Below are 25033 nucleotides of genomic sequence, written 5' to 3'. Positions count from 1 at the left end.
CTGCCCCACGGACAGGCTTGGCCAGTGCCTGGTGTGGTGGAACTGAAGGAACAATGTGTTTTCTTCCACTTCAGCTGGCAGTCTGGTCAACGTGATGATTTTTTTCCTGCACAACAGTATTCTTTTGGATAATATGGAATGATCTGATCCTTCATACTCCCTTGTAGCAAAAGAAGAATTATGATTATGTTCTGTGCAGCTTCTCTACCCTTACAGAAATCCTTTAAAACCTTTGGGGAGAAGGGACTTTGTCTTTCCTAGTGATGAAGCTGGATTTGTTCAGGGGAAAGGGGATGGGAGTGGGGGTGGGGAAGAAAAGCAAGCTCTTGAAGTCTTTTTTTTCCTTCCTGCTCCTATCCTTCCTCTTGTAAGTGCATGTTTGTATGAATTAAAATATCAAATGGCAGACAACTGAATCAACACATGGTATTATATAGAGAATATGACGAGAATCCATTTGGGTGCTTCATTCTTCTCCATGGGATGGGCTTCTCATCCAGAATTCCTTTTCTGTGATTCAGCGTGCCTGCTTGACTACCATAAATACTGCGTGCCTTTGCTGTGGTGCCCCACCTACACAAGGTGGGAAGTCCGATTGAGATCTGTGTGTGCAGGAGAGAAAGCACTGTGGGCAGTACTGAGTTACAGGTCAGGTGAAACCTTGCAGTGACAGCCTGGAATGGGAATGTCTGAGGTTGGCCTGGAGTCTTTTTTTTTTTTTTCCCACGGAAGATTGGATTTTGTGCAGTATTTTCCAAGTTTAGAGGCAGAAGAACCACTGTTTAACCAAATTTGGTTAAAGGTTTGGCAGGACTTGCAATTCCAAAATCGTGTCATGCCAGTTAAGTTACAGAAGCTGCCATGGCTGTTTGAGGAGTTTGAGTTTTAAAGGTATGAGACAGCTTTCTTGTTGAAGAGCTTTTCTTCCAGCATTTTGGCTTTGCAGCCAGCAATGAAACTTCTGATGTGTAGGACACTAAGGCTGTCTTTCCCTTTGGGCAAGTCAGTGAGTTGGGAGGACAGTAAATTTTCTTTTTATTAGAAGTAATTTTCTTTGCCCTAGAAGCTATATTAAAACACAGGTATTGTGGGTGTGCAGTCTTGAGTTCAGCAGTAATATTTTTAAGACTTCAGTATAATTAGCCACATTCTGGGCATCCTAAAACTGAAATTGAGTAGGAATATGGTGAGTTCTGGGGTTTTGCCTGTTACAGATATATGTCCAGAGTAATTGCTAAATAACGTTCAAGAAATGCTTGTAGTTCTGGACCCCAGTTAAATCTTAATGCCTGTATCTGTGTGGGCCTATAGAACTCAAATAATGGACGACTACACACTATATTTCCCTCCTCAGTAGAATAGCTGGCAGTTTAATTGTGGGATTGAAGTTTCTTATCCCCCCTTTTGGTTTTCATTTTTATGTAGATCTGTTCACAATGGTAATGACTAGTTCACTCCATTCCATGATGGTCTAAATGGACAGAAAGTGTTGGGGAAATGAGGCTATTGGGCTACCTCAAGCAGCCACGAAATACCTGCTGGAAAAGCATTTAGAGAAGGACCATCTTTCTTGCTTCCCTCACTGGAATATGGTTAGGCTTTAGGCTCGTGGTCTGCTGAGAAAGGAGAATCCTAATGTAGTCATGGCCTGTTGGCCGGCTGTTGAGTGCTAGATTAGGTGACTTTCCTCAGCAGGAGTTTACAGACTTTTCTCAGCCCTATGGATTGGCATGACTTCTCACATTGTGGAATTGTGTGTGTCCTCACCATTTTAAAAATGGGGGAAGCACTGAATACAGTGAGAATTTTAACAAGGGCACTTTCTACTTAAACAGAAGAAAATGTAATGCTTTCTTGTGTGATGGTACATGCAGTATAGAATTTTGTCATTTTTATATACAGAGATACAAAATCTGCCAAGTGCTTATTGATCCTTGGTTTCTGAAAAGTGATGCAGAATTTCAGTTTGTGTTCTCTGTGCGTGTGTGCATCATATGAAGCAAAATCAGCAGTTAAGATTCACTAGTATTTAGCATGAAATAACCTCAAGTTGATGAACTTAATTACTTGAGATATCTCTGTTCTGCACTGGAATTGACCCTTTTTTAGGTATTGTGTGCTTTTTTTAAAGACTAATTTGTTATTTCCTGACTGACCATTTTCAAGGATTGGTTTTTTTTTCTTAAAAAGGTTTCGCCATTTTAATCTTTAGAGAGCTGAGTGTCAAGGGGGAGCATAATATGTGTGTGGGAAATGGGACAGGACTGAAAACCAGGGCGAGGAATAGGTGGTTCCATGAAGTAAAGTAATAGACCTTATTCTTTCTGCTTTCTCCAGAGTTTCCTTGTTTCACTTACCTGTCTTTGTTGTTGTGCTCTTATCTACTTCCCTTTCCTCAACTGCCTCAAAGGGCTGTGACAAGCTATGATGTTTTAATTCTGTTGTGGGAAATAAAAGAATTTGCCTGAGAGTGACTACTGAGGCGGTTTTTGTTTTGTTTTGTTTAAGGAGAGGGTATTTAGATTGTCCCTTTCTGGCTGTGGGCCGAGCACCAGCTGCTGGGTGCTAATGCAGTGGAGTTCCCCGGGAAACGGTCAGGGTGGGTGAGTGATAAGACCTGATGACCAAAGTTTGTGTTTTGAAAGTTGCCAAGCAGCCCAGCACTTCCCCAGGGGCAAACCTAGAGTGGAGTTGTTTTGCTGGACAACTGCTTCTGCACAGCAAACGTTTCCCTTTTCTTGGAGGAGGCCTGTGAGGGTAGCACAGCTGCTTCGAGCTGTTTGTAAGGTGTTGGCCTCTATCAGGACCACAACTCTGGAGCATGGTGCTCCAGGAATGGTCCTACTGCCTCTGGGTAGTTTTCTTGTAGTCTTCCTTTCTTGACTTGTGTCTCCTGGTCTGTCCCTTTTTGAGCACAACCCTGACCCTAGTATGGCTCATGGCAGAGTTGGGTTTATGAGAAATTGGTTTGCTCCCTTTACAGCAATGGGCTGCAAACAAGAAACTGGCTGACAAAATGTCCTTTGCGGTTTAGGGGTTTGGGTAATAAGGCACTTCTTACACCAGGTGGCAGTATCTGTTGCCAGTAGGTTCTGTAGAGAGCTGGAAGTCATTTTAACCTTGAAACAGGAGCCTCTGCTTAAGAACAAACTAATAAAACCATAAAGATTGAGGATGGCTTGGACCAGAATTCAGACAGACCGAAATTAAATATTTTATGTTTCATGCAATGACTGTACTGATAAGACATGTTTGTTTTATGTTTCTAAAAACTTCTGCAGATACAGGCTTTGAGATCTGTAGAGTTTGTTTTTTCTGTGTGTTTTGGGTTTTGGGTTTTTTGTTTGTTGTCGTCCGTGTCGTCGTCGTCCGTCCCCCCCCCCGCCCCGCCTTGTCCCTTCTCTTTGTTTTAGGCTTTTTCCTCTGAATTTATCACTACTTTTAATGTAAATTTGGTGCTGAAATTGAATAGGTGCTCCTTCTTCATCCGTCAAGCTATGTTTTATTTCTACAGTAAGATACGGCTATTCAGTCAGAGCTGTAAACAGGTGAAACCCAAAAGCCTGGTAGGGAATGGAGTTTGTCAGGTCAGCTGCTCTAGGTGAGCCTGTTCAGAATGAGATCTTAAAATCTGTCTACCTGTGGTTCATGTTGAATTTAGCTTGAGTTGAGGTTAGTTCAGCTGAGGTTGAATTGCTTGGTCATGAGGTGCTGGCATACTTCCACCCATCCAAATAACACTGACAGCTAAATATACATTTAACACTGTATGGAAAGTGACCTAACATATTGCATGGCTGTGTGAGTACAGGATGAAAATGGCAGTGGTTGACAGCACCCTACACAATGCCTCATGATCTGTGTGGTTGTATGTGTACAGCAGGGGAGTGGCAGTCCTTGATGTTCTGTGCCTCTTCGATACAGTCAGCTCCCATTTTTTTGGACCTCTTCCTCCATTTTCTGTTTGATCAACTTCTTGCTCACTTGTCAGCTAAGGAGGGGTGTAAGTGTACATCCAAAAATAACCAAGTATACTCTTATCCTCGCATGGTTGTCCTAAAAATTATGCCTCTTCCTCCCTGTCTGAAAAATTAAAAAAAAAAAATAAAGGAAAAGCCACCCTCGCTTCAAACTCCACAATGAAAAGTTAATTTACTGTTTAGTGCATTTTGTATGGATAGAGGTGCTGGCTAGAAGAAAAGGAACTGATGAAATAGTCAAAGGTATCCAGATCAGCAAGTCTAATAAAAATTCCCCTAACAAAATAAAAGCAAGCTGAAACAACCATTGAAACTGTAGTGGCTGCCTTAAGTTAGGAGGGAGGTGGTACAGAGGTTTAAGGTGTCCAGAAAAGGGGAAATAAGCCAGTCTGTTGAATGCCAATGTATGGAAGGATAGGGAACAAGCTAGTAAGTAATCCAATAGTAACTACCCAAGAAATAGTGAAGTAGGAAGAAAAAATTAAAAAAAAAAGAGGTCAACTGCAGTGTTTTGCTCAGTTTTGAGTTTTCATTATTGAAAGAAAAGATTAGAAACTGAAGCAACTAAATCATAAGCAGAAAAGTATTTGGAAGAACTTGGTTTAACTTCATTTAGAAAACAGAGAGGATGAGGAGGAATAATATCAAAAACTGCAAAGCAGACTGAGCAACTTCTTTATTTCCAGAGTAACATGGCATGGAGAAATACATTTTTGCACCAAAATAGGTGAGGTGTTCATGCATGTGCCACACTTAAGCTGAGAAGGTAGCAAAGCAGTGGAACACATTACTTGCAAAAATAATATAGAAAAGAAATAACAAATTTTATTTGTTTATATAAAATTACTTCTATGAAGTGCTGAAAGCTGCGGAGTTCTGCATTATGCAAGAGCATTAGCAAATCTTCCTTTTTAACTCTTTCAAAAGCAGAATGTGGAATGACCCATGCTTTAGTAAGAACCATGAGTTCATAATTCATTTAGCTATTTAAGTTGGTTGTGATTTGCTTATAGAAATTTCTGTTCGCCAAGGATGTTCAGAAAACTGCAAGTTAAAACAGCTGAAAATGCAAAACCCAAAATCTGTTACAGAACAACTTGCAAGGATATGGTTCAACTGTGTTTTGTTGTATCATTTTTTATTAATGATCAGTTAATTGTCTTAAATTTACAGTGTTATATTTAATAAAATGAAGGTACCACTTAGGACAAGAGGAAGTGTAATAGTTTTATGTCTGTTGGACATCATTTAACTTAATCACAAAACACAAATGATGTCTTCGGTGTTCTTAGTAGAGAAGTTATTTAACTTTAGTTGTTTATCTTTGCAATTGTAATCAGAGATATTAATAAAAACTCTCTGGAAGCACAATCAGGGTCTTCTATAAAATGTGACTGGTGTTTCAGGATGAGGGATGGTGTTAGTCTGCGTACCTTCTTGTAACAAGGGCCTGCATCTCATAAAAGGGAGGGGAGGAAAAGTGAAGGGGAAGCCTGCGTAATTGTAGCACTGTGAATATTGCTGTGATTTAAATGTTGAACTAATGTTTAGTCATACATAAGTGTAATTATGGTGTCCTGTTTTTCTAAGTAGGCAATTACATCAGAGCCTGCTCCTATTTCCTGCTGGTATACAGATTTTATAATCACAATAGAAGTTAATGACAATAGCATCATAATAAGTTGCATTTCCAGTTACTCATTAATGTCTTTTCTAGTCATTAGACCTTTTGAATTGCTCAGAAACACTTATGATTTATTATATGGTAGAGTAGAAAAATTGTCTTTGTTGAATTGTATCCCATGATAATTCTTTTCCACAATAAAACTACGGGTTTCTTTTGTCTGTGTGTGCTTGTGTGTTTGTTGATTTGTGTTTTGTTTTTTTTTTTTTTTCCCTCTCTAAAATTTTATTGATAACTTCTTCAGCATTCCATTTTTTGCTGCTTTTTATGATACAGCAAACCAGTTTACGTCTGTGCACAAAATTATTTGCCTGGAACTTCCGCTTTACATCTATGAAGTCAGTTCATTTCTTTTGAAATACTAATGAAAAGCAGGAAGATATTAAAGGTTTGAATTTTTCCAAACACTTGAACCATAAGGTATAATGCAACTTTCCCAAGTGGATTTTAGTTTTTGTCAACAAGATCTTGTAAAGCATATAGGCAGGAGATTAACAGTATGAGTTCATCTTTGTATCCTCTGCTGTGTCATCTGATAGAACAGAAATGTTCTTGCCATCTTTAGTGCTCGGGATGACACTTGTGACAATGGAATTTCTGGATGAGAAAAATTAAAAAAAAAAAAAAAGAAAAAAAAAAGAAGGAATTGATGGTCTGTATAAAAGTATGTGTTACTTTACTATTCCCTGCTCCCTCCCCTCCCCTGATAGGTGAATTCCACTGGCTTGCAGTCTGCAACAGCCTATGTCAGTCCTGCAGTAATGAGTTTACCTCTTTCAAAAAGAGGTGTCTTTGTCAGGGAGCTGCAAAAGCAAGGCTGCCGTGCAGCCCTGCCAGCAGCGGAGTGCGGCCGCAGGATGGGAAGGGCAGGGTCCTTGCTGACAGAGCCCAGTCCCTTTGTTCCTGAGCGGGGCCAAGGTGGTGGCAGTAAGGGTTAAAATTGTCCCTCCAGCAGTCGCCAGTGTCGGGGACTGAGTGGGTCTGTCGGGGACTGAGTGGGTCTGTCGTCAGCCCAGGAAGGGCCAGGCAGTGTCGGCAGGGCACAGAGCTGGGCACAGAGCTGCCCCACAGCACTGCACAGGGGAGGACAGGGGGCTTGGGTTTAAATGGGACTCCCGGGCCACTGGACAGAGGGTGCTGGCTGGGGGTCCCTGACCAGCCTGGTCAGGGCAGTGAGGGCTACAGGTGCACGCCGGGCCTTGGCAGTCGTTGCTATTTACTGTGGAGTGAGTCTTAGCAACGCTTGCAAGAGTTATGGCGCTGGTTAAAGATGGAGTTGCATTGCACAGCCTGTGAGCAGCCTGCTGCAGTGCTTGCTCTTCCAAAATAGGCTTAGGTAGCTCTTTCTTATTTTGTGATGGTGGGGCAGGTATGTGGAAAGGGGAAGTGGGCAGATGGACGCAATATTTACAGAAAGCATACCACAGGTTGCTCTGTTTCTTAATTATTATTTAGCAAGACATTGTAGTTAATTTTATATGGTAATTAAAATGTACATATTTAAAATTATCATGTCTGATCTGGGTATTGACATATACACATACAAAGTTCTTAGTTATAGAATAGTATAGGTTGGAATGTACCTCTGGAGGTCATTTGTTTCAACTTCTACTTAAAGCAGGTTTTTTAAAATGAGTGCTCATGGCCTCCTTTAGTTGAGTTGTTAATATTCCCAAAGATGGCAGATATCTTAGCCTCTCTGCACCTCTGTTTCCGTGTTTGACCATCCTAATGGTAAAAAGTTCTTACATTGAATTGAAATTTTCTGTGTTAGAACTTCTCAGTTGCCTCTTGCCCTAAAATTAAATCTCCAATTTTAATTGCAGCATTTTTGCAGTTGCTGATGGCTGTTGGTATCCATTTTTAAAACTGTGTGCAAACTTGATATACTTGTGAACATGAGGGACTGACATCACAGAATGCAGGTCGGGATAGCGTTGTAAGGTGCCTAAAAGTTTTTGCAGGCAACTTTACCAGTACATCTTAAGTGTGAACTGTGACACTGTTTGCTATTGCAATCCTGGATTCCTTTTTCTTGAGAAAAAACTGCCAGAAGTGAAGGCAAAAATACAATGATACTAAACTATGGTCAAAGACCAAGTTAAGGAGATGTATAAAGCTTGTAAGCTAAAAATAATCTGTCAAGTAGAACATCAAAAATGTAAATTCCTATATGCACTAAATTGTTTCTTCCTACCCAGGCTGTAACTACCCTTTCTTGGTCAATGCTTACTTGCTCTCTATTCCACCCCCTCGCCACCTTATTCTTTAATAGATGAGTCCCTACTTCTAGAGGTTGGGATTTTTGTCCCTAAGAGCATGCCCTTGTATTTTCTGCTAGTAAATATGCTATTTTGGGATAATTCATGCCAGTCATACCTTCTAACAAGATTAGTGTCTAGCTGTGCTTTACATGCAGAAAAACCTTGCTGATATCAAAACGAAGTGACACCTTTGCTAGCTTGTATGGTACTCAAAATAGCTAACAGACACTGTCATCTTTCTCTTGGCAGATGTGTGCAATAGTACCAATCTTCCTGAAGTTGAAATCATCAGTCTACTGGAAGAGCAGCTGCCTCATTATAAGCTAAGAGCAGATACAATCTATGGTTATGACCACGACGACTGGCTTCATACACCTCTCATTTCCCCTGATGCGAATATTGACTTAACAACTGAGCAAATAGAAGAGACCTTGAAATACTTTCGTAAGTAAAAAATTCAGAAACTGTACTGAGGAAGAAAGAAAATCATGATATTTTTGTTACATTCTCTGAAGTATCTGTGCAATTTTGCTACAACTGCGGAAAGCAAGAGAACTGTTTGTGATTTATTGCTTTGGTCTTCAAGTCTGTCGTAGATAGAAAACAAAGGAAACATTTAAGAACAGCAGTTGCATTTGTAATTTATGCGTAACCTCTCCACATTATCAAATATTGGTGAAAGTAAAATACTTCTTTTTGCTTGTGATCTCTCTGGCAAGAAACTGAAATTTCTGTATTTATACAACGTAGAAAGTTTAGACCTGTTTCCATATTTGCTTTTTTGAAAAGGTTGTCTGTTGGCACTGTGTGTCAGCATCACAGCATGACATCAAATCACTTTTCTGCACTTTAAGCGTCTAGGATAGACTTGTGAAGAACCAAACTCTTGTTTGGTTGAGATGGGTTGTCCCTTCATTCTATCTTTTGTTCATATTCATACTGTTGGACAAAACAGTACCTTTTGTGCCTGGAGGAAAGTGTATAGAATTGTGACCTTCTTGGTTTTTCAATCTTTTCTTTGAGCCTGTAGATGCTTTTATCATGGTGAATGATTCATGTCTCTGGATTGTTCCACTGTAGGTATTGACTTAGCTGTGTAATTCAGGAAGACTTCTGTAATTCATCCTCTAGCTGCTGATTTACTGTGTAGTTTATGATTAAATGCATATTCCTTTTTTTTTCTTCTCCTCCATGGTTTTGTGTGAAGATGCTATTTTGTTGCTCTTCTGAATGTGTTGCATGTTAAAATAGTCTGCAGAGCATCAAGCCAATAGGTTGTATGCTAAAGCTATAGTAGTTAGATTTAGATAGTAGTGGATTTACTGAGATTATATTAGATAGATAGATTTAGGTAGACTTACTGAGGCACTGTGGAGTTCAGAAGGGATGAGTTGCATGGCTCAACACAAAGCTTTCCAAATATGATTTCATTGCTTTTTGAAGCACCTGGACAATTCACTTTGTATGGAGCAAGGCTGTTAAAGAAAAACATCAAGAATACGAAGAACTGAGTTTCGGCATTAAGTACGTTAGTAGATAGCTTACATATGTTGTCCACCTCCCCTCCAGTCCCACAAAAACAGTGGGAAATGGGGGGAGGCAAGTTGAAGCTGATCTATGGTACCCGTTGTACTACAACTCCTTGTTTTGTACCTGTCCATTAGTGCTGTTACAATGATGGCAGAAGTTGGCTTAAAGAAATGTTCTGAAATGTCATGTTTCCAAAGTCTTTAGTAATCAGACTAGTCCTGTCTCATGAATAAGGTTGCCTGTGTTGGTGGACTGTTGCAGTAACCATGGGAAAGATGTTTTGGTAGTGGGGCAAGGAAGTCAAAAATCCATGTGAAAGCATCCTAACTATCTGAACTGAGATGCTGGTGGGGCATGTCACTTGCAGTGGAACATGACTGTTGGGGATAGATACAAAATGAAGCTATGTACAACAGAGGAATCAGATAGCAGTAGCTGCCTGGAACTGTGAGTACTTCAACAGTTTTATTCTGCTTGTTGCTTACAAGCATAATGACTGCAACTTTACCGTGTTGCTGAGTGAAGATTTCATCCAATCAGCTGGCTTGAACGAAAAAATTTTGAGTGCAATTCCTGCCACAGCATATATTTTCTGCTTTCATTGGGAAATAACTGCTTAAATAAGAGGAACCAAGCAAGGAGAACTTCTATAAAGAAGAGTTTATTCCTTACTGCTTATATGCAGACACTTGTATAGATAGTAGTTTAAGCAAATTGGGATTGAGCCTTAGACTGATACCCTGGCAACTGAGATCTCAACTTTACCCTTGCGCAGTTATTGTGATCAAGTCATATAATGCATCTGTACATGGGAGTGCAAGATCATAAATCTTGGGCATGTTTGGAAATTATGGCATTGATTGTAAACATTGGTTCATGGAAAAATTAACTATCAAAAGTAATATTTTAGCTAAGCTGGCTGAAAAGTGCTGTGAATTGTACCACCATCACTTTGGAGAATGTTTTCCAGGGTTGTGGCTTCTTGCACAATGATTCATTATCAGTGCTGCAATTAAGGTACTCCTCCTGTACCTGTTCAGTTTGTTTTAAAAACCTCGACAAGGAGGAGAGGAAATACTGTAACTTATCTATTAGAAAGCTTTAGTATAATGTTACAAAATTATGCTATTTTCAAAACAATATCTTTGTGGTTTAAGAATTCTATGGATGTAGTTAAATTTAATAAATAACAAAAATTAAATTTCGTGATCTGTCGAAGTTTTCCTTAACTGAAGGAAGAATTCATCAATTTTGCTACAACACAAAAGGATTTGCTGCTAAATAAGTACTTTATCAGAATTAAAATGCACTGCACAGAGATTGTTGCTATACCTTCTTTAAGCGTCTTAGAGATGCTCAAAGATAATCAAGTTAAAATTTATACTGAAACTTGATGTAGTGCAGAATATTTTTAGGTGTGAAATTAATTCTACTGCTTATGGTTCCTGATGTTGTAGTGTTGGTCAGCTTGTCAACGAGGATGTAACAATAATAGTTAAGTCAGGGAAGGAAGGATATGTTGTGGCTTTATTCAGGAAATGCTCACAGACTGAGAAATACTGGACAGCAAGGGGGATGTTTGTGCATATTTTAATATATGTAAATATTGTGCATTGTTAATATATATAAATGGCATGTCTTCTGAAAGGCTTTCTGTTGTTTAGGGAGGGAGCTTATCAGGAGGATCAGAGCAACATTTTATAACCTCTCCCCACAACGGTTGTTAAAGTGTAACTACTGAGGTTGGAAACAGTCTGAATGGTAACCCAATACTGATAGTCTTGCACTGTAACTCATTGTTTTAATGATGTTTGGGTACCTACTGTGAACAACTGAAATTAGGGAAGGGGAACACTTCTGATTTTCCACTGGTTATAGTTACATTCCCAACCCCCTCCCTCCACAGGTAGTAGAGGTTGATATTGAGAGGGTGGTAACTGAGAGCAGCTTATTTCTTTTCTTCTGCTATAGGTTTTGAACACATTTGTGGCCAGTTACCATACTCAGAGACTCTTTAACCTCTGTCTTGATTGTGATCAGTATCTCCAGCTTTGTCCCAACTCATTTTGTAAGTTTTGAACAAGATAGATGTCTGAACCTTGGAACCTCGGTACTGGATTACTTAAAAATATTTAGAGGATAGATAGATAGATAGATAGATAGATAGATAGATAGATAGATAGATAGATAGATAGATAGATAGATAGATAGATAGATAGATACACATATATATACAAGTGTGTGTGTATGTATGTATATATAATATATATAGTATATGAGTATTGATGTATAATTGGGTTTGTAGTTATCCTTTTGAAAGAACTTTAAAATACAATGACTACATTTTTAAATCTCTACTCAAAATGAAAGTGATTCCTCAAATGTGCTTTTGGTTAAGACTTGTGAAGTGCCCTGAAATTGATTAAAAAATGTGGCCATCTTAAGCCTAGTAAGTAAACTGATTCTGAAAATAAATACCTTTTAAACTGTACTGTTGTCTTCATTTGTTCCTGCTTTAGAATGGTAACACAGAAGAGACACAAATTATTTGTCAAAAAGGTTATGTAAAAAGCACTAATTGATTTGCAGACCCAAACCAAAATTTTAAGCTACACTCAGAAAACAGGGCTTTAATTTTCCATGGACTCTGAGAACTGTACTTCCAAAGAACTTATTTGCTGTTTAAAATGTCAGTTGTATATGAATTATAGTACATGATTTCTGTACTAGACACATGCACTTACATGGTCACATACCCATTGCACATATTAGAATTTGTTCTCCTTAACCATCTATAAAACAGACCTGTTAATAAAGAGCTTGTGATACTGCATACCTGCTTGTGATTTTTAGTTTCTGAAGAATACATTTCTATTTAGTAAGAGTCTCCGTGGTTGTTTGGATAGATTCAGGTGTCTCCAAAACCCATTATTTCTGAAAGAATCTAAATCACTTGTAGTGACAGTATCCTCTAGTTTGAGTTCATCTGTGTTTGCATTTGCTCCCAGGAGAGAATCCATGAGAAGTATTATTTCTAGGAGTGATTCAGCATATAAGGTAACTGGCAGCTGCATTGCTGTCCTTTAAAGTAGAAGCACTGAAATGATGGATTTTTCTGAAGAGCTGATGGGCATTTGGAGTGGTGTATTATCAAGTTTTTGGTGTATACAGATGCATTTTCATTCAATTGAAAAGTAGATTACTAATGCTCACACACACTTGTTTTACTGTGACTGAACAGGTACTATTTCAGGGAACAGAGAGGGCTGGGTTTCCTTTTAACCATAGGAATCATCATAAGGGAATGCTTGGATTTAGAAAAATAGTAAATAATTTTTGAGTGAAAAGAGAAATTATCTTTTCTGTATTGCAAAATGAAAAGAGCGTAAATGTTTTTAATAGGGCTACTGTCTTAATGGACATCTCCATTTCTGTTCCTGTTCTCTTGGCTGGTTTAGCTCTCCTTGGGTTTGTGCATCCATCTTTAATAGAGCATAATGACATATTAAACCCTAATATAAAGGATGCACAGAGTATAACTGTTCTCAAAAGTAGCTTGATAATCATAAAATGCCATTTGTTACTGCATTCTATTATTTCTCCTTAAAATATGAAAACAAGCACTGAACATGTACTAAAAGGTAAGCACCAAGGTCAATGAATGAAGAGAGAACTTCAGGGCAAAGACAGAGTAGGGAAGCCACTGTGATCTGGGAAGGCTTTCAGTAAAATGAAATATCTTCTGCAGCTTGTGTATAATGAGAAACTATAAATTCAACTAGTTTGGTTACTGAGTTTCAGACTAGCAAGACTTGTCATATAGAAGTCTATACAGGGTGAGTATTTATGCTACACTCCTTTTCTGGATGCCAACGTGCTATATGCCAGTGATGTGTGCTTAACACTGACTCTTTTATGGTTCTCCAATCTGCTGAACTTGTTCTGTTTAATCTTCTAACCATGTGTAGTGGTTACAACTGAGTCAAGATATGACCTATTAATATAAAAAAGCAATGAGATTTTTGAGGTGTATGGATATGTGTGTGCATATGGTGATTTCAGTAATTACTGAAAACCTAGGTTCTCTGTTCTCTGTCAGTAAATCAAATTTACACACTAGTTGTTCTTGGTATTCGAATGAATTATGGTTTTGCTTACTAGTTTTGTTCGTGTAGGCTTATACAGATGTTTTGTAAGTTGTAATACAAGATAGATCAATGATAATAATGATACAGAACTATAAAATGAGCGAAAGTAACTTCTTCAATGCCACCTTTAAATTTCTTAAATTCTTTGTTATACTTGGATGATATTTTAATCTTTACAATTGCAAAGAGTTGATTTCTGAAAAAACTTTGATTGTTGCTTTCTTGGCTCTTTACACTAACAAGGACTGTTCTATCATTATTACTAGAATCTTGGGCACCTGCGTACCCTTTTCCACTGTGGAAGGCAAATTTTATTTAAGTAAAAACGTCTCTGAAACACTGCAGCCTTATTGTGCTGAGGCTAGTAATGTTGTGCTATTTCCAGCAAGGTGGTGTACTGCCTAAGCTCCTTTTAACAGAATGCAGGATGTGCATCACAAGATAAAACAACAGGAGTGGTGGTCGTGCTTAGTGTAGATTGAGCCAATTTCTCTGTAGTAGGAAAGAAAACTATGCGCCAAGGAATGTCAGCATCCTTTGTCTTAAATATCCCTTCACAACCTACATCAAAACTTTTAGGCAAAAAACTGGTTGCAGTTGCCTATTTCATTCCTTTGACATTCCTTTTGTACAACTCATTGATTTTGATGGGAATTCAGATGACTTTACAACAAGAGTTATGCTTGGAATTTTATAATCTAGCTTTTTGACTCTTATTAGTACTCTGTTAAGCTTCGTAAGGCTTGCATGCTGAATGTTGTCGTTGTAACTGTTCTGTATGAACATGTGAGGTTTGAAATCTGAGCAATTAAGCAAGAAAGTCATTTGATTTTTGAATGACTTATGAAAAATGTCCTTGCAGTTTTTGGACTACATGCTAAGATTGATGCTGATTTATAATCTGCTGGTGGAAATGCAATGAGTTTCCCTCTGTGTTGATCCATACAGGATAAGAGACAACAGTCACCCTTAGCTATACTGCTGTGGCTAGTTAGAGCAGATTTTTCTGCCTTCCTGTGGCTTTTTGAGATCCTCAGTCCAACCCTCAACCGCAAAGGCTGACAGTCATGGAACCTGCTGGGCAGTGTCTCTCAGGAGCATGGATACAAGGCTACTTTAGCCGTCCTTTTTAATTAATTTTTGAAGATGATGGTAGAAAGATGAATATTTAAATATCCAAGCATTTTAATTTACTAGCAACTTTTGGGGGGGACTTAAGATATAACCTGGGATAGGTGATGCAGGGAATTATTTCTTAAAATTTAGCTGGCAGTTGGGAAATGGAGTTTTCACACTTGGATGAGTATACCTTTTGGAACAGAATAGTGTATTGGGGCTGCATCTGTTCTTTTACATTCTGAAACTCCAAAGCACATTTTTGTCATTATTTCCTTCATATGCTTCAGGATGTAAGACTGAGTCAGTCCCTACTAAATTAACAAAATAAAAATGATCTGACCCCATGGCATAATCAAGTAAATCAAATGTCATCTCACTAGTCTCATCAGTCTAAAATGTGCTGCACAAATGCATGTTACAGCAAAGTGACATTCCATCTCCCTGCCCCCAGATTAGGGCAAGTCAGGCACACGTTTAGCTGGTGGCTAGGGATAGGTGTGTGTAAGAGCCAGGCCTAGACTGCAGCTGTCCGAGCACAGCTACCAGAGGCAGTGAACAGACACAGCACTTTGCCCAAGAGTGTGGGTTCTGCCTTGGCCCAGGATCATCTGGGGACTCCAGGGAACACTCTGAGAAACTTGAGGGTGCCTGCTGCTGCCAGGTGAGGGCAAGGTCACGAAAGCCACAGGGATGTGGGCCTGAGGAACCGCTGGTGGCTTCTGAGAAGCTGTCAGCTGCCCTTGACCCAAAGGTCAAGGCGTCGATTTATTCCAGCAAAAAGGAAGGAGGGTGCTCATGAGCTTTTCAAGCCAACCTTTCTGCTTAATAAAACCCCTCTGTAACTGCAAATTTAAGGAGCGCTCAATCTAGCTGACCAATTGGCTATCGGAGTTCCTTATCAGTCTGTATATTTTGTTCTGTGGAAAAAAAAAATAAAGTTGTTTGTTTGCTTTAAAGCTAAATGTAGAATAATAGAACAAAATCTAGCAGCTGGAAGGGAATGCTAAATGAATGTGAGTAACTGTATTTAGCTTTGGAATAGGAAAAACCAAGTCCCTTACAGTCACAGATCTATTACCTGATACCTATCTTAACCTTGTTTTATATGAACTTTTAGGTAAGCGACACAGTAATGCCCCAGCCAAATGTAGTGTTGTAATATGGAGATTTGAATATACAGATAATACAATGTTTGTAGAAGCAGTCCACCAGAAAAATGTACCATTCTGTTAAGTTTTACACAAGATGAATCCAACATACAGCTGTAGGAAGGAAAAGTAGGGCTGCAGAGGTTGAAAGTAGGTTCTGCAAGCATGCAGTTGCTTTGTCAGCCAGGTCAGACTTTCATGGTCAACCTGACAACCCCTCCAGCTACAATTTTGCATGTCATTGAAGGGATGCTTGTATCTGGGTTACCTGGATATACAGTATTCTCTGTCCAGGGTTTCTGTCTTCATGCTGGGAAAATCATACACTTACCCCATACTTCCAAGTCTCTTGAGGAATTTGGAAATCATTTGACCACAGAAGTGATTTTCTCCACAGAAAAAGAATGCCTTTCTGTCTTACACCAATATGTTTCCAATCAGATCAATAGAAAAATATCAGTAAAACAAACAAAAACCCCAAAAGTCCCACCTTGAGCTGTTTTTATCCTGTCTCATTGAAAGGGGGTGTGTGTGCAGGTGGGGAGAACAGTGAGAAGAAAATTCTAGCCCGTTGAAGATTTCCTTTGTTTAAAATGTCACAAAATAAAAAGGAGAGAGTCCCTGCAGCAATTTAAGCCGGTAGACAATGTTAATTCTTTGTTTTAAATGCTTCTTTAATAGCATTACCATGCTGAAACTACCTTTCGGACAAAAATAATGCAACTGGAACTACTAGCTTATATGCAGAGCAATTGAGTTAATGTTGCCATAGGAACCTTTATTTTTCTCTGATGGTATTTTAATAGTGTAGCCTTAATCGCATGTAATAGCATGTGCGGCTCTTGCCTTGTGAGTTTGCATAACTGAAATTCTGCAAGATCGAGCAAGGGCTGGAGTGCCTTGTCACATTCTTCTGTTTCAAAATATCACAATGTGAGGGTAGAATGACCACATTTGGCAAAAATGCTTGTACTTTTCAAAATACGATTTTTTTTTTTTTAAGGTAATTGTATGACACCTGTATGTCCAAAGGCTTTAGTGGCTTTTATATAATCCTTTGTGGTTTACTAACCTGAAGTTCACGTACACTTACTGTATTGCTTTCATATCAGTATTGGGTATAACAAAAATCTAATCAGCAAAATGAATCCAAAAATAACGTTCTCTGTCAAAATGAAAGTAAGTTTTGTTTTTCAGACCCTTGCTATCTTAGTGTGCCTTTTGATTTCAAGAGGGCTAAGGTTAGCTTGATGTAAAAGCAATGGCAGGGATAGTCTCTGTTCCCTCTGTGGGGAAATAAGAGTGATTTTTGTGTTTTTTATCCGTAAGGCTAGAAGCTAACAGGGCATGAAGATTTCCTGGCCTGTGGTGGGTACGGAGGGGCAGAAGCTGAATACAGCAGCCTTTGTTCTGGCAGCCGAAGCTCAGGCGCAGGCTGTTCAATTCTTGTTGACTTTGCATTTTGGTATCCTGTAAATGGGGGGGGAATTGCCAGTAACTGTGGTGGTACCTTGATTAAGGCTGTGCTGCCTTGATTTAACATCCCAAGAATGACAGTGCTTCCAGCCTAGAGCAGGTTGACTTTCCTTGGGTATTACGCCAACTCAGTTGTCCACCAGCGATAACCAGAGTACAAATGTTGGATCTCCTCAGCTGGAGAATGACTGCAGGAGAGCCACAGGCCTTGGCCCCAGGTGACTAATGCTGGCTCGAGGAGTAGGATGGACAGAGGCATAAGAGTGAAGTTGAACAAAACTGGAGGTTTAGACACATGGGCTGCATTTTGCTGCCTGGCCAGGAACATCTCCTAAGGGTGAGGCAGAACTGTATTTGCAGAAGAGCTCTAGCACTTCAGACTCTGTGAATCTTTGAAGTTCCCAGTGGGTATGAAACAATGTGCCCTTGTTCCTACTGTCTAGGAAGTTAAAAGTAAGTATTTTGTATAATGAATGACGTTCAAAGAATCTTAGTCTGTGGCAATTAAACAAATGAAGTAAATGGGTGAAGGCTCTTGAACTACAAAATCACAGAATAGCAGAATGGTTGAGGTTGGAAGGGACCTCTGCAAGTCATCTGGTCCAACCCCCCTGCTCAAGCAGAGTACCCTAAAGCAAGCTGTGTCAGTGCTCAGTCAACTTCACATTGAAGGGAATAAAAAGTCCTTATGTTCAGGGTGAACTTCCTGTGTTCTAGTTTGTGCCTGTCACCTCTGGTCCTGTCACCGGGCACCACTGGAGAGAGCCTGGCTCTGTTCTCTGGGCACCTTCCCTTCAGGTATTTATATACATTGATAAGATCATCCCTGAGCCTTCTGTTCTCCTGGCTGAACAGTCCCAGCTCCCTGAGCTTCCCCTCACAGGAGGGATGCTCATCTTTGTGGCCGTTCTTTGTGGACTCTGTCCAATACATCCATCTCTCTTTTCTACTGGGGAACCCAGAACTGGACACAGTACCCCAGGTGTGGCATTACCAGTGCCAAGTAGAGGGGAATCTTGTACATATTGCCGAATATGCTGTAGGATGAACACAGTGATTTTTTTTTTTTTTTTTTTTTTTTTTTTTTTTTTTAAATTTGCAGACTTAGAAACATGTTATTTTCTAGTGACATGATGTACTTGCAAAGGTGTATTTGAGTTTGGCCCTGGTCTGGAACATTGGATTTGAGTGGATAACATAGACAATTGCTACTGACAAATGTGTGGCAGATGTGTGAACAGTTCTGTTAATCTGTATTTCAGCTATCAATATATAAAAGTAATGTGGCAGTTACTAACCTCAAAGTTACTGTAGTGATATTTTTTTATACCAGTAAAGCTGAAATACCAATGTCATGAAACTGATCAATTTTCCTCTGCATAGCTTGACTATTACTTTCCTACCAGTGTTACAGTAAAGCAAAGTGGTACCAGTCAGGGAGTAGATTAAGTGGTAACAACCCAGAAAAGACATGAGTGGAGGTAAGTTTAATAGAAACCTGTGAAATCATGAGTGATTGGAAAGGAGAGATGAATTGAGTGTTCAGACTTCCACAGCTGGAAGCATCAAGATAGTAAAAGTGAGCTGCAAAGAAAAAGATGAGGATTTCTTATATCATGAATAGTACACGTGTAGAACTCCTTGCAAGAGGCTGTTGGAGATGCTAAAAATGGACATGGGCTCAAGAATAGACAGGATAAGTCCTTTAAGAATTGCTAAAAGTAGAAGCTGTTATCTGTCTCTGAAGCCGGAAAAATCTGGAGGTTGGGAGGGCGGTTGAGGGAGGTATTGGCTACTTCTCCCGTACCTGCTCATGGCTGTTCTTGTAGATGGAGTCTTCACCTAGACAGACATATCCTGTGCCAAACCCAGTATAGCCTTCTACCTTGTTATTACTAACATATGTCACAACTTAATCTATCCTAATGCTTCTACTGGTATTCGTAGAGAAACACAGTTTCCTAAAAAGGGGTAGAAAGAGATGAAGAGTATGAACAAAATGGATGTCAATCCCTTTGGTAACTGTACCTGCGCAGATTCAGATATGTTTTTTGAATTGCTATGTTTGATGATGGTGATGAAGATTTAATGCCATCTGTTCCTCAGACACATTCTCTTCTAATAGCTTAAACACAATTTTACTGGGTGCTGCAAAAGTGAAGTCTCTTCTTTCATTTCCAAAATACTGAACACTAACATTAAGCTATTCTGTGCAATGACCCTCAGCATTTTTAGGAATAGAGTAGTGAAAGTCTGTCCTAACCCCTTGTTTTCAGCTATGAAGCTTAGATGGTTGGGGAAAAAAAAAAAGTGTCAGTGGTTCATGGAGAGGGCAAGCAGTAGAAGCAGATTAGCTTTATTGCAAGGGGAAATGTATTGCTGTCCTGATTTTTCTGGTTCTTTCATTCCTTGTTTGCCATTTTTGCAATAACAGAATGCATAAAGGATTCTATTATAACAGCCCAGAATAGCGTAACAAAGCAGTAACATAATTTAATTTTCCATGGGGAAGGCAGGCTTTTATCAATCTGTGTGGAGGAGAGTAGTAATGGACTAGATTTTCATTATTAATGTACTGCATATACCCGGCGAATTATGATGGCATGATGCTGTTGTTCTGTGAGCAGTCAGCAGAGAGTTGTATCATCTTTCTGAGCAAGGATTTTTGTTTCCAGTATGGAGGGGTACTTCTAGTCTGTAAAGCCAGAAACAGCAAAATGCATTTTCCTCATCTCTGCATCGCTTTTGGAGCCAGCTCATCTCCATGGCAACATGTTAGACTGAAAGAGATGTGGAGACTAGGGAGGCAAGGAATGAGTTAGAAACAGCCAGGCGGTGGTGTGTGTCCCCCACGTCAGCGCATCAGCCTTTGGATAGGATGATTCTGTTAACACCCATCCAAGGCTCCTGTGCAGAGCTTCTTTATTAGAAGCGCCACCAGAGCATCTGCTTCTCCCTTCTGCATCCTTTTTCTATTTTTTAATTTTTTATTTTTTCCAAATAGACCCTCTGCAACCCTCTCTTATTTTAGTTGCAGTCGCACTGAAGATGTGCAGCTCTTTTTCAGCTTCCTGTGAGCTTCCTTGCGCTATGGTATTCTGCAAAGGCAGGAAGGCATGGCTGCATTTCACTTGACCTTAGCAGCAAAGAGAAATCTCATCTATGTTGCTGAAGGATACTGACTATGCAGAAATTTATTGAAGCAGATTATTATGAACTGGACTGGTATTATGAAGAATGCACAGATGGTAATTATTTCTTTCTAGTCTTTTGTTGCAGAATTTGGAGCTTGTAAGACTGGAGCATCGTTATTAAATGGTTTTAAAAATGAAATACCTTGAAAAAGGCAGCACCCCGGTGTAGAGGAGTTGCCCACATCTCTGTTGCACCTCAGCATCTCTTGTGAGTGTGCTACAAGAGACTCAGCTGTATAACGTTCTCTTTTTAAAGGGAGTGGCAGAGGAACATATGTACTATACGAGCTGTCTTTGGGCAGGGGAAGGAATATTTGAAATGCTAACTGTATGTATAATAATTGAGCTGAATTTAAATGCACTTGCTGTAAGATTCTGTATTGGCTTGAGTTTTAAGTATGTATTTTTTTCTGCATTACCAATATGCTGCAATATGTATGTACTCAGTGTTAACAGACAGTATGTGTTTTGTCTCTGGTTATTTGTCTATGAAAGACATTTAAAACACCAGCTTCTTAGACGTGAGCTGGTTAACTTTCTGAATTGGAAAAATTACAAACTCTGGCGGGCACTATCTTTTGGGCCTCTTGTGATTTTTCTAATGTTTGTTTGGACAATTATTTCTTTATCAGAACACTGAATGCTTTCATCAGACTTCTGATAGAAGGCACCCAAGGAAGGATAAGGAATCGCTAGAACTGTGCTCTTTGCAGAGTGGAAAAATCAAGATTCCTCATTGATGGCACTCAGTGGTAACCTCTAACCCAAAATGCAGCCTTGGGGAAAGCAGTAGTTGTGTATGGATTTTATTCTGGTTGGAGAGCTTGTCTTAAACGAGGCAGGTCCAAGATTACAGTGAAGCAAAGAACAGAAAGGAGTAAGGAGTATAGGCCCAGGGGATGTTGTACTTTTGTAGTACACAAATATATTTCATAGTGCTTTGATAACAATATCAGAGGGGATGTGAAAAATAAACAAACGTGTGACAAAATGTGAATAGGTTTTTATGGTCTTTTGGGTGGCATGTGCCTCCATTTGTTTCTCTGTACTAGATTTCAGAACTGAATGCAATTTCAGAAGCTTCAACTTTTCTTACATTTAATTGACTGTTTCTGTCCAGGTGTCCAAAGAGGAAAGGTGCATATTTATTTGAAAGGTCTGACCACTTTAATTGTATTGAATCTATTATGTAACCCTTATCCTCTAGATTTAACCCTAGTAAATACTGTAGCATCTGATTAAGCTGCATGATGTAACAGGCTGAGTTGGCCTGGTTTTAGAAGCTTAAGAAATAGAACAGTTGTACTGTCATGAAAAGCTACAGCTGATTTTTTTCCCCCAGGTTAAATGTTGATAGCCTTCTTTCTAGTGTTTTGGTTGTTCTGTTTTTTTGTTTTTGTTTTTTTGGGGGTGTGTGTGTGTTTGTTTTTTATGGTCCTTTTCCTGGTCAAAGTGTCATTATGTAGAAGTGTGGCATGCCTGAATGTCTGAGCTAAGACCTGATCTGCTCATCAATTTTGCCTTAGGGTATGTGCTGCACTGGAGAAACTCTGGGAGTCCCATGGTAGTGGAATAAGCAACAGGTGTTGGGCAAACATTTAAATACCTTGTGGGATCAGGGCCTCACGATCAGAGTAGTGGTTGGTCTGATTCTGGGCATACAAGTTTTCTTGTGAGTGCTGAGCCCCGGCCCAGCATACTACTTCCATGAGCTGAGATCTACAGAGAGTCAGCTAGAATATGGGTGGGCTGGCTGGCTGAAGCATTTGGGAAGTTATCCCCTAAGAGAAAGCAGAGTTTAATGTGTGATAGGGAGAAGTCTCTCCAGTCGGTAAGGCATAATGCTTTTTTAAAATTACTTTTTATATTTTAATTAAAATACTGCTTTTTGCATGATGGAAGGATAGTGCAGTCAGTCCTGTCTCAGCTGAATGGTAGTCTCATAGGATTTCATGGAACTTTATGGGGTTTAGCTTTCTTTTGCTTTTCCTAGTTGGTGAGAAAAAGAGAAGGACTTGAGAGGTGCAGTGAAAGACATATTCTTTGGCCTTCGATACTGGCATGCTAACTTGGATTTAAAATAGTATTGGCATTTCCTGTTGATGGAGAAAGGTGTTCCAATTGTAGTGGGAGACAAAAGTTTTTATAGTAGAAAATGGAACTTTTCCAAAAACCTGGAGCAGATGGTATGAGGTGCCTATCTCTTGATTGATGTTTGATTATTTTTTTTTCCCCCATGTATTTGTCTATACCAGTCATTTGCCTGAGATTCTTTTTATATTCAGTAGAGAGTGATAGGCAGTTGCAGCTCAGCTGACCTGTTTTGAATATCTATTTTAAGACAAGATGAAGCATAGTTAGCTTATTCCTCTGCTATACATGGACTTTCCGGAGCTCAGATGGATGTGTGCACTCAATTGTGAATCCCCACCCAGTTCACCCTTTTTGGTAACTATAACGTTGGAGGAGAGTCAGTGGTACACTGAAACGAATAAAAAAACTCAAAAGATATTATCCTACAGAATTATTTTTTTTGATTAAATTCTTCATACATTCTTTGTCAGAGCCACTGAGACTCAGATTTCCATTTAAAGCATGTGACTTCATTTGTTTTCCTTTTTTAATAATTATTTTAGCAGCATATGGTCTCTTGTTCTTCAGAGAAAAAGCACTCTAAAATTACACCAGGATATAAGATTTTAATGTATTATTTAACTTAAGTAAAGAAAACCTCAGATTTAATGTACTTCTGTATGGACCAACATAGTAATGATGTCTTCAACTTGAATTTGGTGGCAGTAATTTTTTTTAATACTTTGCAAAATCAAATGAACAAATGCTCAACATTTACAATTTATGAATCTTTACAAAGACTTTCTAGTGTTGGAATAATGACTTAATCCCTTTACGTAAGGTCCTCTACAAGGTTGATTTTTGGTAGGAGCAGATGGAGTTAGACAATAAAGTGTCACACTATTTGAATCATCAGTGTTAACTAACATTGCAATAAACTGAAACTTCTATAAATAACTATTACACTGTGCTTTTTAGGTACATTTTCATGTAGAATACTTTGAGTGACAGTTTCCACGTTACTTGGCATTAATTAAATAAATTGTATAGGTGGAATGGGGAGGGGGGAAAGAGCTTGGTGTGTACATGGGTAGAAAAGTAGCTATTTTCACAGCAGACTTTGACAGAACCAATGATAAAAGAGGAAAAGGTCAAACTTTTATAGACTATTATTATGAAAGATAACCATATCAAAGTCTAGGTTCACCTAGGTAGGGTTTTTTTAGAGAAAAACATAAATTGTTAAAAAAAAAAAATGCACACTGGAGCTTCAGTGAAAAAAATAATACAACCCCCCCACACCCAAACTACCAAACAGCTAAATAAACAGGTAAGTGGATGCCCAGAGAAATCCTTATGAATAGCCTTGTCCCCCTTCCCCTTTTCTTAGGCCAATATTTTCCATCATCTCAATGAATAATCCTTCATAGAGAAATCCAGGTTGACTTTGGATCAAATTACTTTTCTTGTGGTTTCTTCCATTACTCTTATTTCTAGCGGAACACCATGCTAATGCTTGAGTTCATTGCCTACAATTCCTGATGGTTTCATATATGTGCAATTTGCTCTTTCCTCCTTTTGTTTGACATGAATTTTGGCAATTTCTGTTGGAGAAAATAATGACTTTTCCCTTTTTCTCCCCACCAATCACACTGTATGATCTGTTTGTCACATGCTGAAGCTTCCAACCCCTTTCCTGTTTGCCTGAGCAACTTCATTTCACTCTCATGGTGGTTCCAGCACCCCTTATCTTGCTTTTGCTCTTCTCTATAACTTTCACCCCATACCTGTATTTTCTTCCTGCTGACATTGAAATGTTTTCATCACTTGTTCTGTTTGCAGTTACTGTTTGGAGCCTCTCTCCTCTTTTCTATTTTCCACTCCACTTAATTATCAGCAAGCTCCCTAACTTTCTTTTCAGCTGAATAATGATTAACACTGTTAATGCCTTTTCTCCTTGACCTCTCAACAACTTTAAGAATGATTACTTATCCTTGCCTTGCATATATTAGTGTGCCTTTGGAGATATGAGACTATGTCCTGGTTCTCTTTCTTTTTTTTTGTATTTTTTTTTTTAAATCACTCCTTTAAGGTAGCATTAGAATAATATTGCATATTCCCTGTTCCGCAACTCTTGAAGTTCTTGGTTCTCCATGTTCCTTGTCTGTGCACCTTAGTTACAGGTAACCTCTCAAACACATATCTGCCAGCTCTGTGGATGGTGTAGTCAACCTTTTTACTTAAAATGTGCTTCCCCTGACACCTTCTCCCTTACTGTAGGAGCTTGGCTGATGGTTGGGCATATATGATGTGTCATTGTCTCCCTCATACGCTATCCCCTTTTGTTTCCATCTCTGTGGACAAAGTAACCCTGGTGTTAATTCTGGATGTTAAGCGGGTGCTGGCTGTGGGTATGC

The 25033-nt window shown here is 39.1% G+C and overlaps 1 protein-coding gene across 7 annotated transcripts in view; it reads left to right on the top strand.

Annotated features, from left to right (window-relative positions):
* The window catches only part of TRAK1 (trafficking kinesin protein 1), a 131614-nt gene that overhangs the window by 54814 nt on the left and 51767 nt on the right, over positions 1-25033 (top strand). For 3 of the 7 annotated variants that reach the window (XM_032991192.2, XM_032991189.2, XM_032991198.2), the window contains one exon: positions 8178-8372. Coding sequence is in view for 2 of the 7 variants with exons in the window: in XM_032991197.2 (XP_032847088.2) it covers positions 20534-20597 (64 nt within the window). In the remaining 5 variants the exon portion in view is untranslated. Of the gene's footprint in view, positions 1-8177; positions 8373-20253; positions 20598-20659; positions 20872-22248; positions 22375-25033 lie in introns of those variants that run through there. The other 4 variants (XM_032991197.2, XM_032991191.2, XM_032991196.2 and 1 more) reach the window with 3 other exon arrangements.

The sequence above is a fragment of the Tyto alba genome, unplaced genomic scaffold, assembly GCF_018691265.1.
Source record: "Tyto alba isolate M040663 unplaced genomic scaffold, T.alba_DEE_v4.0 Super-Scaffold_46, whole genome shotgun sequence".
Taxonomy (NCBI): Eukaryota; Metazoa; Chordata; class Aves; order Strigiformes; family Tytonidae; genus Tyto; species Tyto alba.
Note: the sequence above shows the minus strand (reverse complement) of the source record. Positions and strands in the feature narration are given on the sequence as shown.